Source organism: Oncorhynchus tshawytscha, linkage group LG07 (assembly GCF_018296145.1).
Source record: "Oncorhynchus tshawytscha isolate Ot180627B linkage group LG07, Otsh_v2.0, whole genome shotgun sequence".
NCBI lineage: Eukaryota > Metazoa > Chordata > Actinopteri > Salmoniformes > Salmonidae > Oncorhynchus > Oncorhynchus tshawytscha.
Window position 1 is genome coordinate 60,486,845 of NC_056435.1, and position 16,224 is coordinate 60,503,068.

Sequence of the window (16,224 nt, forward strand, 5' to 3'; positions counted from 1 at the left end):
TGAAATTATCTGTCTGTAAACAATTGTTGTAAAAATTACTTGTGTCATGCACAAAGTAGATGTCCTAACTGACTTGCCAAAACTATAGTTTGTTAACAAGAAAATTGTGGAGTGGTTGTAAAACAAGTTTTAATGACTCCAACCTAAGTGTATGTAAACTTACGACTTCAACTGTATGTAGGACCTTATTTTGATCAACCTGTTGCTGGAGACCTTTCCTGCTAAAATGTGTATTTGTGGTTTAAAAAGGCTTCTGATGTTCGTATTTCCACTTTGACATTTTAGACTTGATTTTCCCTTATGAAATAACACTCAACTCACACACAATATCATAAAAAATATCCCCATGCTTCTGAAATTCTGTTCTACCAGACATCTCTAAGAAGAATTCGGGGAATTTTATCCCAGGAATATGCCATGTTGGGAAGGTGATATTGGTGATACTTCCTGTTAAATACTACCACTAAACCTTTGCACTGGGTATAATCCCACCAATCTCCCACAGGACTTCAGCTAAAGAAACATTAAGAGCAGGTTAGAAGGCATAAGCAGGCTATGATGGGAAGTGTTGGTGAGGGGGCCAAGGTGCAGTCAGAAGAAACAGGTCTCCAGTCTTGGCTGTAAAGCTCAGTTGACCTCAGTGAGAGGAGCTAGTAATCCATCAGTTTACATATAGTATCATGCAAAAAGCTGAGGGAAATCAAATCCATGGGGGAAATGCACAAACAAATTCCAAAATGTTGATGTAACGGTCTGGTTCTGGTTAGGTTCAGCTCTATGGTTTTTACGAGTGGACCTCCATTTTGTGGTGCACAGCCAAGTTAGCCACAAGGAAGATTCTATGCACTGATTGTTCATTTTATTGTTAACTTTGACAAAACATTACGTTGTATTTATAAAATGTCAGATACCATAAAATCTACTGCTACCAAGAGATGGTGACAGGTTTACAAAACCACTCTACCAAGAAATTCTGAATTATTTATCTCTTACTTTATGATTTCCTGTTAAATAATTTGATTGTTTGAAAACAAGCTAAACAAGTACAAGTATAAGTTGTAAAGCAAATGTGCAAACACAAACATACTATTATTCTGAAGGTAGTTTTACCAATGACCTCAGACAACTCTAACCTGGCCTTGGCATATTCTCAACATTGCAGCTGTTGTGTCATGTTGATGCATTGATCACTTCAGCGTGTTCATCTGGGCTGGAATTCCTACAGCATTTCCAGACACGCTTAAAGTGACAATCAGCAGTTGAAACAATAACAAAGCATTCTCCCCTTCCGTTTCAGTAAAAAACTGAGGGATGGAGCTGGAGAAATGTGACCACTCTCAAATTCATATACAGAGCTATTGATGCAAGGACTGACCATCCCTGGTATTAAAATGATTTTTGACGCTATATGGTGCTTCTTTACATTGGCTTTGTTTACAAACATTGTAATAAACAAGCTTATGTTTTGGGTTCTGATGGGGTATAATGGTTGAACTAAGCTCATGATTCTTCACGAATCAATGGCTACATGTAATTGATGTGGTAACTGCAGATTGCCTCTTTAAGAGCACTATAGTGAACTAGCTCTGCTGAAATGAAGCATGTTTCCAACCATCTGAAAAGACCTGAACTGTCTCACATCCATGCGGGAATTACCTCACATGCATACACGAAGACAATATGGTTCCCCTTATCTACGAGCTTTTTTTTATAATTTTTTTTTATCCGTTATTTTACCAGGTAAGTTGACTGAGAACACATTCTCATTTACAGCAAGGACCTGGGGAATAGTTACAGGGGAGAGGAGGGGGATGAATGAGCCAATTGTAAAACTGGGGATTATTAGGTGACTGTGATGGTTTGAGGGTCAGATTGGGAATTTAGCCAGGACACCGGGGTTAACACCCCTACTCATACAATAAGTGCCATGGGATCTTTAATGACCTCAGAGAGTTAGGACACCCGTTTAACGTCCCATCCGAGAGACGGCACCCTACACAGGGCAGTGTCCCCAATCACTGCCCTGGGGCATTGGGATATTTTTTAGACCAGTGGAAAGAGTGCCTCCTACTGGCCCTCCAACACCACTTCCAGCAGCATCTGGTCTCCCATCCAAGGACTGACCAGGACCAACCCTGCTTAGCTTCAGAAGCAAGCCAGCAGTGGTATGCAGGGTGGTATGCAGGGTGGTATGCTGCTAGCCAACTGTAACTTCACAGTGGATATTTTGGCATCAGCAGAACCTCATGAACATAACCGTACTTTTCTAAGTTAGGAAGACAGAGAGTTGACTGCATGGTTCATGGTGCAACCTTTTGTTACTGTGGTCCGTGATTGTAAAACCCCTCCACTGAAAACTGCACCAGAGTCGTTACTGAGAACGTACTTTTCAAAGGGATAAGTAGTCTCAGATACGTGTAATGGCAGGTTAGGGTCCTGTTTTTGTTATGGTCAATATGGTCAGCAGGTGATAGGATGTGTAACACGGACCTCTATTGTATAAACAAGGAAGTGCAATGAAGCAGGCTGAGGAGCACTGGTCATTGTAATTCATTGTTAGGACTGTGTGTGGCAGTAGTGCACTGCAAATAGAGGATAAGAAGATAGGAAGAGTGAAAAAGGGGGATGTGTAACACTTTATATTCTGTTGTTGTGTCCTCAAACCAACATAGACCAATTGAAGGGACCAAGTATATATATTAATAAATATGACAGGAATAGTTCCATATATTTCCTAAAATATTTCACAATGGCAGCATAACATTGATGATGTTGCATTCCACAACCCATCTTTCCTTTTAAATGTTCAGAGTATATAACCATCACCTTACCTTCCAATGATATGTAATGAATGGTTTAACTTTTTTTTAAACATACAACTCTGTCCTTCAGTGTACAGTGACAACTTCATTGTACTCCAAAGCTACTTTTAAGAGAAGTGTAAAAAAACAATCAATTGATCCACACCTCGTATATTTGGATGCACTAATTGTAAGTCGCTCTGGGTAAGAGTGGGTGCTAATTGTCTAAAATGTCATTTTCAGGATTGTACAGTTAATATATCATTCATGGATTATTCAGGGTTTTGTTAAATATGTACCTGTCCGTTTATCTTGTCAATACTAACAGGTGGTACATAGTCTGTCCTAAAATCTCCAAACACTGCAATAATGAAGCTTCTATTCTCCTTACATGTAATTCATGACAACTATATCTGACAGATGCTTCAAAAGGTGTTTGCTGGTGTATTCCTGATCACAGCAAAGCAGATGAAGAATAATAAAAGCATCCAGGGTCCTGTTGTGCATTTAAGACCTCTCTTTTCTTCGCGAATTTCAAACAGCGCACTCCGCCTATTGAGAATCAACTGTTTCATCAACCATCAAGTTCAAATGTTTTGATTTCTGTGAATGACCTTTTTTCCTCTGACAGGAGAACACACAGACATAACAGTACTTTAACTGAAACAATAAAATAAATAATCTAAAGACCAAAGGTTTCCCATCAAATTAATGTATTTAACAGAATAGATATCAAACAGCAGCATTTAGATTGAAGAACAAACACTGTCAAGAAGACGAACATGAAAAGAGTTGAAAAAAACATACCTTAACTGTCATTTTAACTCTACTGATGAAATAGTTGCACGAAAAAGCCCAACACTAGTTGGAAATAGAATGACAAAAAAGCAAGGATTAACATACTCTGGGGAGGTTTCTCTGACACAGATTAAGCCTAGTCCAGGACTAAAAATCATTCTCAATGGGGAATGCATTTTCATCCAGCACAGGCTTAATCTGGGTCCAGAAAGCCAACCCACTATGTGCCATATGATTCATTTGGTTACTTAGCACTGAATAAATTGTGTGGTGTTGATAGGAAAAGTGTGTGTGTGTGTGTGTATTGTGAAGACAATATTATACCATTTATTCCAAGTAATGAAGGCATACATGTATGTTTGGATTTCCATTAGACATTCTAGAAGTGGTTTAAATAGTTCCATTTTGCTTTATCGAAAGGGTGTAAGTACAAACCAAAAAACAACTCTCAAAAGTACTTTCACGGACCTTGATAAAATAAAAAGTGTAGTTTGCATGTAAATACTGTAGCTTTTTTTGGCATACATTTCCATAAAACACCACTGAGGAACGAGGCATTTCAATGTATACATCACTGAGAGCAAAATCTCCCTATCCAATCAATCTATCATGGGGTGTGTTTCTCTCCTTGTCTCCTTTACTTTATAACTACAGATAGATAGGGAAAGATCTGGATTGGTTCCTACTATATTGCCTTGTCCCTTCCCAGTCATTTCATATCAGTGCTGAAGAAGGAAAGGAGACAAGGGAAGGAAGGAAATTCAGACTTTTGAGACACAGGCCTTACCTCCATCTCCTCTCCAGCCAACAATATCCTCATCTTCACCCATCACAATCCCAGAGTCAGAAATCATGGACAAAGCATTTAAAGGTCAAATACAGACGTATTTATCTCAATGTCAAATCATTTTTGGTAACAATTAAGTACCTTATTGTGATAATTTTATTTGGAAACTGTAAAAAATAAACAAAAATAGGTTCTTAGCAAAGAGCAATTTCTAAACCAAGAATGTTGATAGGACTGTCTGGGAGTGGTCCGAGTGGGGAGGGGAAACTATCTGCCAGAGAGGTCTGGAACTCTTTCTTATTGGTCCATTATGATGTCACAAGGCAGGCCAAACTCCATCCCACCGAAACAGGCAGAAATTTCAGTCAATCTTTTCAAACAGCTATTACACTAAAAGGGCACAATCATCATTTTGACAATTTCACAGTATTAATCAAACCTCATGGTGTGGAAACATATATAAAACACAGGAAAACACGTTTTTGACTGCACTGGGGCTTTAACGAAAGCAGCGAGAAATAACATTACATTGAGAACCAAGATAACGTACAATCATGCCCTCTGGTGATCTCTGACAATCCTAATCCAAACAATCATAAATAAATGTAAGACAAACAAACAAGCCAAACAAATCGATTCATAAATTAACATATAAATTAAGCAGAAAGTCCTGTTTTTGTCCAGGCCTCTCTGTGGGTGTTAAAACAATCATCCTTCTTATGATAATCGGGAACATGCACTCCTGTTCTTCCCATCTGGACACAATAACCTCTAGAGCACACAGCTCTCAGTGCAGTCCGTGGTGCTGTCATCGGCCGAACGCCTCTTCAGTTCCCGGCCCTCTGTTTGGTGTAGGTCCGACTGGCTCCCCTGTCCCCTGTGCCGAGGCTCCTGAGGCAGGGTGTCTGCCGAGATGTGGCCCAGGCTTCGTTCAGCCTCCACCTGAAGGTAGGCTCGGACGCGGTGGTGTTGCGCCACGCTGCCGCTGAAGTCGATGACACGGCACTCGTACGTGCCCTCGTCCGACCGCTTGATGTTGGAGAGACGAAGCTTGTGGGAGATGTTGCTCCCGGCCACTTTTACCACCTGTGGCAGAAGATAATGTATTTGTAAATCTTAAGCATATTAATCCTATTCCTGGGGATCAATAGTATGTACGTTGACAATGGGTTAATCATGTTTAGCTTACAGTCAATTTAGTTTCCAGTGCAGTACTGTACACTGATGTGTCTACTCACACTTATTTTGGCAGCATCTTTAGACATCTCCATGGGAACCACCTATAAGGAATTTATGGAAAGAAGTCAGGCACATGGCTGAAATAACAATAGCAAGTGACATACAGTATCAGTATAGATAAGAATCAAATATCACTTGAAATATGTCGACCCTTTCAAATATGTTACACGTCAGATCATCAACAAATGAAAATGTGTTACAGTCCACCACCTAAAAATGGTATGTAGTACTGTGTACATATTCACACATCTGCAGTTCATAACCTTTAGTACTGTGATTAAATAAACCATTTCCTATCCACACTGGGAAGTCCAATATCTTGGTTGTTATGTCACTGGGTAGCCTAATATCTTGGTTGTTATGTCACTGGGTAGCCTAATATCTTGGTTGTTATGTCACTGGTTAGCCTAATATCTTGGTTGTTATGTCACTGGGTAGCCTAATATCTTGGTTGTTTTTATGTCACTGGGTAGTCTTGTATCTTCGTTGCTGTTGTGTCTGATAGCTAGCTATTTCGGGGCATCAAGTGAATAAAATATCTGGGAAAGTTGGGGAGGGGAAGGAATTATTTTGGGGCATAGGTATGCATTATGCATCGAACAGAGATGTGGAAAATCTATTTCTTCCTTTGTGCCAATTATAGTGTCTAGTACCACAGCAGGAGCTCTAAGTTTCCCTAAGTTAGAGAAGTCAACCTGCTCCCACAGTGCTAGAAAAATGCTAATCAGCAATTATCTATTCTTTCCTGTGCCAAGGGCTGCAGCTAATGTTTTCCTCTGCCTGCTGTATTGTAGGCTAATGTGGATTCAGTCAATTCAGTTCTGTCCACAGTCATGTACATTATCTCTTTGTATGGTAATAGTGCGTTAACAAAGTCTATGTGGGCTTAATGAATGTTTTTTTGCATGATGATGATAATCAGATACAGGGCTCCTCTTTTAAGAAACAAGCACATCAGTCAAGTGAATAATGCATTGACCTGTAAGGGAGGAGGTTATACACATGCCGACAAACATATCTCAAATGAGGATTTAGGGCTTCATTTGTAACCTTTCAACAGACAAACCAGGGTTGACAGTTACTAATCTCTTAGTGGCTAGGTCTACATTGTTTCATTGTGCTCATCAAGTCCTGAGCAAACACAAGCACTGCTACTCTATGTCGAGCAGAATCACAGACAGTTACTCGGATTCAATAACTCATCGATGTCACCCCCGGGCCAATAAAACTCTCCCTTAAATAAAATTCTCCCTGCGACCATGACATTTCTCTCAGCGGCTCACCTGATTGGTGGTCCAGGTGGGTTTCTCTGGCCAGTCTCTGTGGTTCTTCATGTACCACCACTGGATCTCCAGGGAGTAGGAGGGGCCCGCCCCCCGGAACGAACAGGCCATCTCCACGTCCTGACCTCTCTGCGTCGTGATGTCATGAGGAACCTCTGTGAAGACAGCTGAGTGAAGAGAGAGGGAATGAAAAGAGAGAGAATAGTATTTATGCACCTGAAAAGTCACTCAAAAACGTGACCGACCAATCAAGCAATCAATGAAACAAATGACACTAACATCTGTACAATCTGTAACTTTCCTTCCCAGTGAAGAAAAGCCACCCCCAAAGTTTACAAACAGGCGATGGCGTACCACTGGAAATAACGGTTATAGATCAAAGGTTAAAAATCCAAATCTTTCTCCTGAGACGGCCTCTGAATGTTAAATGTTGCCAAACATTTTGCTACAGAAAATGAAAAAGACTGTTTCTTATTGGACAAGTCCGGGTAGTCCCTTCATATTTCAGTCCCATTTCTTCCATTTGGTGCCTCATGAATAGGACCCAGCTCTGTTGACTCAGACAACATCATGTGTGGGCTTTTTTTATTTTCCGTTCCTAATCCTTCAGGGGGCCAAAGTAGCCTGGGACATTTCTCAAACGAAAACATCACTCCCCCATATCCCTTATCTATCCTCACACATCTAGCTATTAGGCTAAGTCCTCTTGCCAGTTCTGTTTAAAACACATTGCTAATTCAAGAGACTAATCCTCCTTTATAACTTCACCACCACAGAGACTTCCTCCACCGAGAGCTTCAGTCTTATAGACACGTCTATGAAAGATAAAGTAGTCAATGGTATTTTGTTTCAGCGATGTGCTGTTGTTTAAGATGCACCATCTGCCGACTATTACGAGGATAAAACTTCAGCAAGAAACAACAGGCGGATGAAGATCATTAAGTTGAAGGGCACTTTGGGGATTTTCAGGAGGATTTCTTTTGCATGTGGTTGGGAGATGTGTCTTCAAGAAAGGGAGATATGTTTTGTGTGTCTTAGTTAATTTGTATAGACATTGGAAATGTATCAGACAAATGTTACTTCACTGGATAATCTAATTATATTTTTGAATCATGCTTCTTATGGATGTTGTCCTTCAGGTAATGAGAAGCATGAGTACAAAATGTATCATAATACATAACTACTTCCATAGATTGTGAGAGGTGGTGTCAGAGGAAGGCCCTAAAAATGGTCAAAGACCCCCGCCACCCCACTCATAGACTGTTATCTCTACTGCCGCATGGCCAGCGGTACCAGAGTGCCAAGTCTAGGACAAAAAGTTTTTACCCCCAAGCCATAAGACTCCTGAACCGGTAATCAAATGGCTACCCGGACTATTTGCATTGTGTGCCCCCCCCCAACCCCTCTTTTTACACTGCTGCTACTCTCTGTTAATCATATATGCATAGTCATTTTAACTATACATTCATGTACATACTACCTCAATTGGCCAGACCAACCAGTGCTCCCGCACATTGGCTAATCAGGCTATCTGCATTGTGTCCCACCCCCACCCGCCAACCCCTCTTTTATGCTACTGCTACTCTCTGTTCATCATATATACATAGTCACTTTAACCATATCTACATGTACATACTACCTCAAATCAGCCTGACTAACCGGTGTCTGTATGTAGCCTCGCTACTTCTATAGCCTCGCTCTGTCTTTTTACTGTTGTTTTTATTTCTTTACTTACCTATTGTTCACCTAATATCTTTTTTGCACTATTGGTTAGAGCCTGTAAGTAAGCATTTCACTGTAAGGTCTATACCTGTTGTATTCGGTGCACGTGACAAATAAACCTTGATTTGAGATGTGTCTTATCTAAAAAATATATCATGATCGAAGTGTTACATCGCACAATCCTTCTCCTTGAAAGCCTATTGTTTTCCTAACTGTCATACAGCTACCCCTTGTGTTAGAACATGTAAGGAAACATTATACCTGTCATATAGCATCCTTCCACACAGTATCACTGTATCAGGCCTCTATCAATTCAAGGTATTTTCCAGGGGTCTCCAAATCTCATCCAGGGTGTGCAGGCTTTTACTCCAGCCCAGCATAACACACCGGTTTCAAATCATCAATTAATCATGATCTTCGATGTGGACCATGATTAGGTGAATTAATTGAGTTAGTGTTGGGCTGAAACAAAAGCTTGCACACCCAGTAGCTCTCCAAGGCTGGACTTAAGAGTTCCCTGGTCTATGCAACGCCATGCAGGGAAACCAGTTAATTTTGTGTCACATCCATCATGTTGATCTATTATCATACTGTACTAATGAAAGTGGTTAACAATGTGTGGTGAAACTATATGCATGTTCAGTACATTCAGTTCCTCATCTACAAAGTGTAGAAGTTGAGCCTGAGGTCATGTGGTGGTAATCTCATCACACCCCATTGAGTCTCACATTTTAGACTGTAAATGTCTCTCTCTCTCGCCATATTGATTTTATATGACTATGTACTTACAGTGGTGAAGTATTGTGGAAGTGAGTGCTTTGTCCTGTATAAGTGGGTCTCTCCTATTTGTTCACCTTATACTCTTGCACAAATGTTGTTTTTCAGTAAAGAGACCTTGCAGATTAGCTCTAAGCAAATAACATTTTGCAAAGGACACAAAAGGAGGACAAAAGTAAAAGGTCTGTAAGCTACATTTGATAGTGTTAACTAAAGAGGAAAACTAGAAAGTTCAATCTCGTGCTTCTCTGTGCAGGCTGATATTTAATCTGTGCACGCGCAGCTTGTAGGGGACATTGCTCCACATATCTCTATTGGGGTACCACAGTGTTCAATCCTCTGGCCGACTCTTTTCTCTGTATATATCAATGATGTTGCTCTTGCTGCGGGCGATTCCCTGATCCACCTCTACGCAGACGACACCATTCTGTATACTTCTGGCCCTTCCTTGGACACTGTGCTATCTAACCTCCAAACGAGCTTCAATGCCATACAACACTCCTTCCATGGCCTCCAACTGCTCTTAAACGCTAGTAAAACCAAATGCATGCTTTTCAACCGTTCGCTGCCTGCACCCGCACGCCCGACTAGCATCACCACCCTGGATGGTTCCGACCTAGAATATGTGGACATCTATAAGTACCTAGGTGTCTGGCTAGACTGTAAACTCTCCTTCCAGACCCATATCAAACATCTCCAATCCAAAATCAAATCTAGAGTCAGCTTTCTATTTTGCAACAAAGCCTCCTTAACTCACGCCGCCAAACTTACCCCAGTAAAACTGACTATCCTACCGATCCTCGACTTCGGCGATGTCATCTACAAAATAGCTTCCAATAATCTACTCAGCAAACTAGATGCAGTTTATCACAGTGCCATCCGTTTGTTACTAAAGCACCTTATACCACCCACCACTGCGACCTGTATGCTCTAGTCGGCTGGCCATCGCTACATATTTGTCGCCAGACCCACTGGCTCCAGGTCATCTACAAGTCCATGCTAGGTAAAGCTCCGTCTTATCTCAGTTCACTGGTCACGATGGCAACACCCACCCGTAGCACGCGCTCCAGCAGGTGTATCTCACTGATCATCCCTAAAGCCAACACCTCATTTGGCAGCCTTTCATTCCGGTTCTCTGCTGCCTGTGACTGGAATGAATTGCAAAAATCGCTGAAGTTGGAGACTTTTATTTCCTCACCAACTTTAAAAATCTGCTATCTGAGCAGCTAACCGATCGCTGCAGCTGTACATCGTCCATCTCTAAATAGCCCACCCAGTTTACCTACCTCATCCCCATACTGTTTTTATTTATTTACTTTTCTGCTCTTTTGCACACCAATATCTCTACCTGCACAAGACCATCTGATCATTTATCACTCCAGTGTTAATCTACTAAATTGTAATTATTCGCCTACCTCCTCATGCCTTTTGCACACAATGTATATAGACTTTTTTTTAATACTGTGTTATTGACTTGTTTATTGTTTACTCCATGTGTAACTCTGTGTTGTCTGTTCACATTGCTATGCTTTATCTTGGCCAGGTCGCAGTTGCAAATGAGAACTTGTTCTCAACTAGCCTACCTGGTTAAATTTAGGTGAAAAAAAAATAAAAAATAATCCTCAGACCCTATTGGAGGAGAAGGTCAGAGGGGCAGGACCTCTGGCTTTCTCATCCGATGGCATTTGAGAAGGAGATGAGGAGAGAGGGCTCGAGGAGTATGCAACTGAGATCTTGGCCTTGACCTCAAACCAAACCCTCATGCGTTTATGAAAGAGAAGTGAAATTTGAAATGTGAAATTCTGTTAGCCTGCTGCTGTTAGCTAAGTTAGCTAATTGGTGATAATTAAGTTTGCTAATTGGTGTTAGCTAAGTTGTTTGCTAATTGGCATTATCAAAGTTTGCTAATTGTCGCTAGTCATTCAAAAGAATTGCATTACCCATGCAATTAGATCACTACAGATGCTAGTATTATGAAGCTGTAATGATGGTTATTTTTTGGTGCATATAATTTCTGTTCTGTAATTAAGACAATTAGGACATGCTTGTTTGCCAGCTGTATTTTATACAGGCATAATCAAGAACAGGCATAAATCAACATGACACTGAATCAAGGTTGAGACAAGCAGTTTCTTAACTTGATGTTAAAATATCTGTAACGGTTCTCTTGTGGTGAAGGAGAGTCGGACCAAAATGCGGCTTGTAGATTGCGATCCATGTTTCATCAACAAACGTAAAACACGAATCAATACAAAAACTACAAAAAAACAACAAACGTGGAAACGTAACGAAAACCGAAACAGCCCTATCTGGTGAAAAACACAGAGACAGGAACAATCACCCACAAACACACAGTGAAACCCAGGCTACCTAAATATGGTTTCCAATCAGAGACAATGACTAACACCTGCCTCTGATTGAGAACCATATCAGGCCAGACATAGAAATAGACAAACTAGACATGAAACATAGAATGCCCACTCAGCTCACACCCTGACCAACCAAAACATAGAAATATACAAAGTAAACTATGGTCAGGGTGTGACAATATCTAGTGTTACGATATAAAAATGTTAATTTGTTCGCCATTTAGAAAGAATTTTAGCAGCAATCAGGTCTTCAGAAAGGGATTGATCTATGGACACACCAATATAAGTTACAATTCGTTTAGATTCAATCTCCTTGCCTGCACAGTTTATCTTCATCTTGTGAGCCCTAAGCAATCTACGTTTTGTTCCAAACAAAATCGATTCAGTTTTTCCTAAATGTAGCAACAATTTGTTGTCAGAACCAATCTCTAACAAAACACAATTCCTTACTCAGGGTCTCCTCTATGTAAACTGTATCCTTCCCTGATATGCCTTTGCATTTTAAAGTCTGATGTTACTGAATGGAGTCTTTTTGTGTAGCCATTACATAACCTGATCAAATTTAGGACACACATTCCACCCCACGTGCACTTATTAAGGTGCACTTATTTTATCATGTCCGTTAACTGAGAGTAAGTACCATGTCATAAACAGCAACAATCGGGGGAAGAGTTGCAGGGGAGTGGAGAGAATTTGAATGAGCCAACTGGAAGCTATGGATGATTAGAAGGCCATAGTAAGTGAGTGGTCAGGTTCGGAGTTTCAGACAGGTAGATCTTGACATGCATTACAACAAAAATATATCCCCAAATGAATGGGAGAGCTTGGCACCATCTAATAACATGGCAATAAGAATGAAAGTTTGGCTCCAGTATGGTCCACTATAGTTAACTTATAGGTGTATAAACATTAGACTCAGATTTTGGGGTGCACTTCCCCTTTAAAATGACAAACTGTATATTTCTCATCCTCATTCTCATCAATAATAATCTTTCTGAGAGCCTCTGCTGATCAAAAACACTAGAATCTTTAGGCTGCGGGAGAGAGAGAGACCCAAATGTGTAATTGATATTCCATCAGGCCTGTGGATCTGTGACACAGCTGGGAGGGAGGGAGTTAAAGAAAGAAGGAAAGAGAAAGGGGGGGTGAGGACTGACTGAGCTCCCACGAGTCGTGCCCTGGATGCTCCGCTGCTCACGGCCAGGCAGTGGCCTCATTTGTGAGGAGAGAGAGAGGGGAAGGGACAGAGGGCGAGGAGAGTGGGAAAGATGAGATACACCCAACAACACTTACTGAGGGCATTGTACACAACGACTGTATAAAACTGTGTGAAAACGGCTCACACATGAATAAGGGGTGCCTACACACACTGGACATACTCCAAAGGGTGTATAACACAGTGACACTATCATTCTCGTCTTCTGATTCATGAGCAGTGTGCAGGCAGGTACCTTCCTTTCGAAAAGTTGTTTAGCGGGACATCCAAATTCATGTGTAGCCTAAACCCAAGATAGGAACAGTGATTGTGGCAGTCTACTGACAAGAGCGTTTGTTACACAATACAGACAATTGTAGGCTTAGCATATCCATTTCACTAACTGGCTGTAAGCTAAACATTAACATGAATAAACAGGTGAAGGATGGTGGTTGATCGAAAGAGAAGATTAACAATAATCATCATAGCAAAGACAGACACAGTGTATAACATATTTTTAAACAACAAACTACATCTTGGGTTCGTGATGTAGTTTTGATCGGATTTCAGAAATCGGATAGAATTAAATGCATAGAAATATCATGAATTGAAAGGACGTACCATTGACTTGAATTGGGACGCCCGTTCTATTGACATATTTCTATGCATTTCATCCTATCCGATTACCGAAACCCGATCAGATCACTTTTGAAAAACTGGACCCTGACGGTATAGCCTAACAGAAAAAACCCTAAAGCAAGGTCATCTCAAGGACAGCGCTATACATGGAGCCCTGTGTGAGGCTTAGATATGGGATTCCGCACCACAGTAGGATGGTCTTATAAGATCCTGTACTTTCAATTCCCACAGCCCAAAAGAGACGTACTCATTCTGCAGACTCAAGCTTTTTCACTCTCTTTCCCCTCCCTCTCTCTCGCTTCCCATCTTTCACTCTCTCATTCTGTGTATCCTTTTCTTGTTCCTGATCATTTTTCTCCCTCTTTCTCTCTCTTCCTCTCTCCCTACCCTAAAGTTTAAAAAAATCACACGCGTTGGTGTCTTCCTCTCAAAAAGACCCTCATCGTTCTCTCTCTTGGTTCCCCTCACTGTCACCACCTATAAATCCATGATAATTGAGAATTTCAATAAGCATTTTTCTACGGCTGGCCATTTCCACCTGGCTACAAGCCCCCTCCCAGATCTCCTTTACCCCTATATGGTTACTAGGGGGATCATTCAGCAAATACCTGATAAGATTATTTTGCATGACCTACATTCTCCCATGACCTACAGTCTTCGTAAGCCAAGTTAACAAACAGATCACCGATCATTTCGAGTCCCACCGTACCTTCTCCGCTATGCAATCTGGTCATGGCTGAACCTCAGCCACGCTCAAGGTCCTAAACGATATCATAACCGCCATCGATAAAAGACAATACTGTGCAGCCGTATTCATCGACCTGGCCAAGGCATTCGACTCTGTCAATCACCACATTCTTATAGGCAGACTCAACAGCCTTGGTTTCTCAAATGACTGCCTCGCCTGGTTCACCAACTACTTCCTAGACAGAGTGCAGTGTGTCAAATCAGAGGGCCTGTTGTCCGGACCTCTGGCATGCTCTATGGGGGTGCTACATGGTTAAATTCTCGGGCCGACTCTTTTCTCTGTATACATCAATGATGTCGCTCTTGCTGCTGGTGATTCTCTGATCCACCTCTACGCAGACGACACCATTCTGTATACTTCTGGCCCCTCTTTGGACACTGTGTTAACCAACCTCCAGACAAGCTTCAATGCCATACAACTCTCCTTCCGTGGCCTCCAACTGCTATTAAATGCAAGTAAAACTAAATGCATGCTCTTCAACCGATCGCCGCCCACACCTCCAGCATCACTAATCTGGACAGTTCTGACTTGGAATATGTGGACAACTACATATACCTAGGTGTCTGGTTAGACTGTAAACTCTCCTTCCAGGCTCACATTAAACATCTCCAATCCAAAATTAAATCTAGAATTGGCTTCCTATTTCACAACAAAGCATCCTTCACTCATGCTGCCAAACATACCCTCGTAAAACTGTCTATCCTACCGATCCTTGACTTTGGCGATGTCATTTACAAAATTATATATATCAACTTCTCTACACACACACATATATATATATCAACCTCTCTCTCTATATATTTCTCAACCTCTCTCTCTCATATATATATGCCACAGAGACATGGCGATGATAGACAGGCAGACAGACACAGAGACACACGGTGATGATAGACAGGCAGACAGACACAGAGACACATGGTGATGATAGACAGGCAGACAGACACAGAGACACACGGTGATGATAGACAGGCAGACAGACACAGAGACACACGGCGATGATAGACAGGCAGACAGACACAGAGACACACGGTGATGATAGACAGGCAGACAGACACAGAGACACACGGTGATGATAGACAGGCAGACAGACACAGAGACACATGGTGATGATAGACAGGCAGACAGACACACGGTGATGATAGACAGGCAGACAGACACAGAGACACACGGTGATGATAGACAGGCAGACAGACACAGAGACACATGGTGATGATAGACAGGCAGACAGACACAGAGACACACGGCGATGATAGACAGGCAGACAGACACAGAGACACACGGCGATGATAGACAGGCAGACTGACACAGAAACACATGGTGATAGACAGGCAGACAGACACAGAAACACATGGTGATAGACAGGCAGACAGACACAGAAACACATGGTGATGATAGACAGGCAGACAGACACAGAAACACATGGTGATGATAGACAGGCAGACAGACACAGAAACACACAGCGATGATAGACAGACAGACACAGATATGTCACAGAGGCTGGGAACAGACCTGGCTCAAAGTAGTATTTGCTTTATTTTATTTATTTTTTATTTAACCTTTAACTAGGCAAGTCAGTTCTTATTTACAATGATGTCCTCAGTTACTATATGTGCGCTTGGGTGGGCAGGGTTTGTACACTTGGGACTATTCCATTGGTGTAATTGCACCAGGGAAGCTAAATCAAGGGCACCTAAAGTGTTTGGAAGGCAATAAATACTATTTTGACCCAGGTCTGGTTGTGAAACTGAGCCTAAATACTATCAGAAAATGTAGCTTGATGTACACTGTCAGTCATAGTTGGCTAGGGGTTAGTTTCATTCTATACCATTATGTTCAGTCGTGGCCAAAAGTTTTGAGAATTACACA

General features: G+C 41.5%; 1 protein-coding gene across 1 annotated transcript in view; it reads right to left on the minus strand.

The window, feature by feature from the left end:
* Positions 1–2,820: 2,820 nt before the first annotated feature.
* The window catches only part of LOC112246233 (V-set and transmembrane domain-containing protein 2-like protein), a 35,400-nt gene continuing 21,996 nt past the window's right edge, over positions 2,821–16,224 (minus strand). Inside the window, exons 2-4 of the mRNA XM_024414537.2 lie at positions 6,909–7,075; positions 5,625–5,666; positions 2,821–5,472 (exon numbers count right to left, since the gene is read on the minus strand). Of these exons, the coding sequence (XP_024270305.2) occupies positions 5,158–5,472; positions 5,625–5,666; positions 6,909–7,075 (524 nt within the window). The 3' untranslated portion in view covers positions 2,821–5,157. The remainder of the gene's footprint in view (positions 5,473–5,624; positions 5,667–6,908; positions 7,076–16,224) is intronic.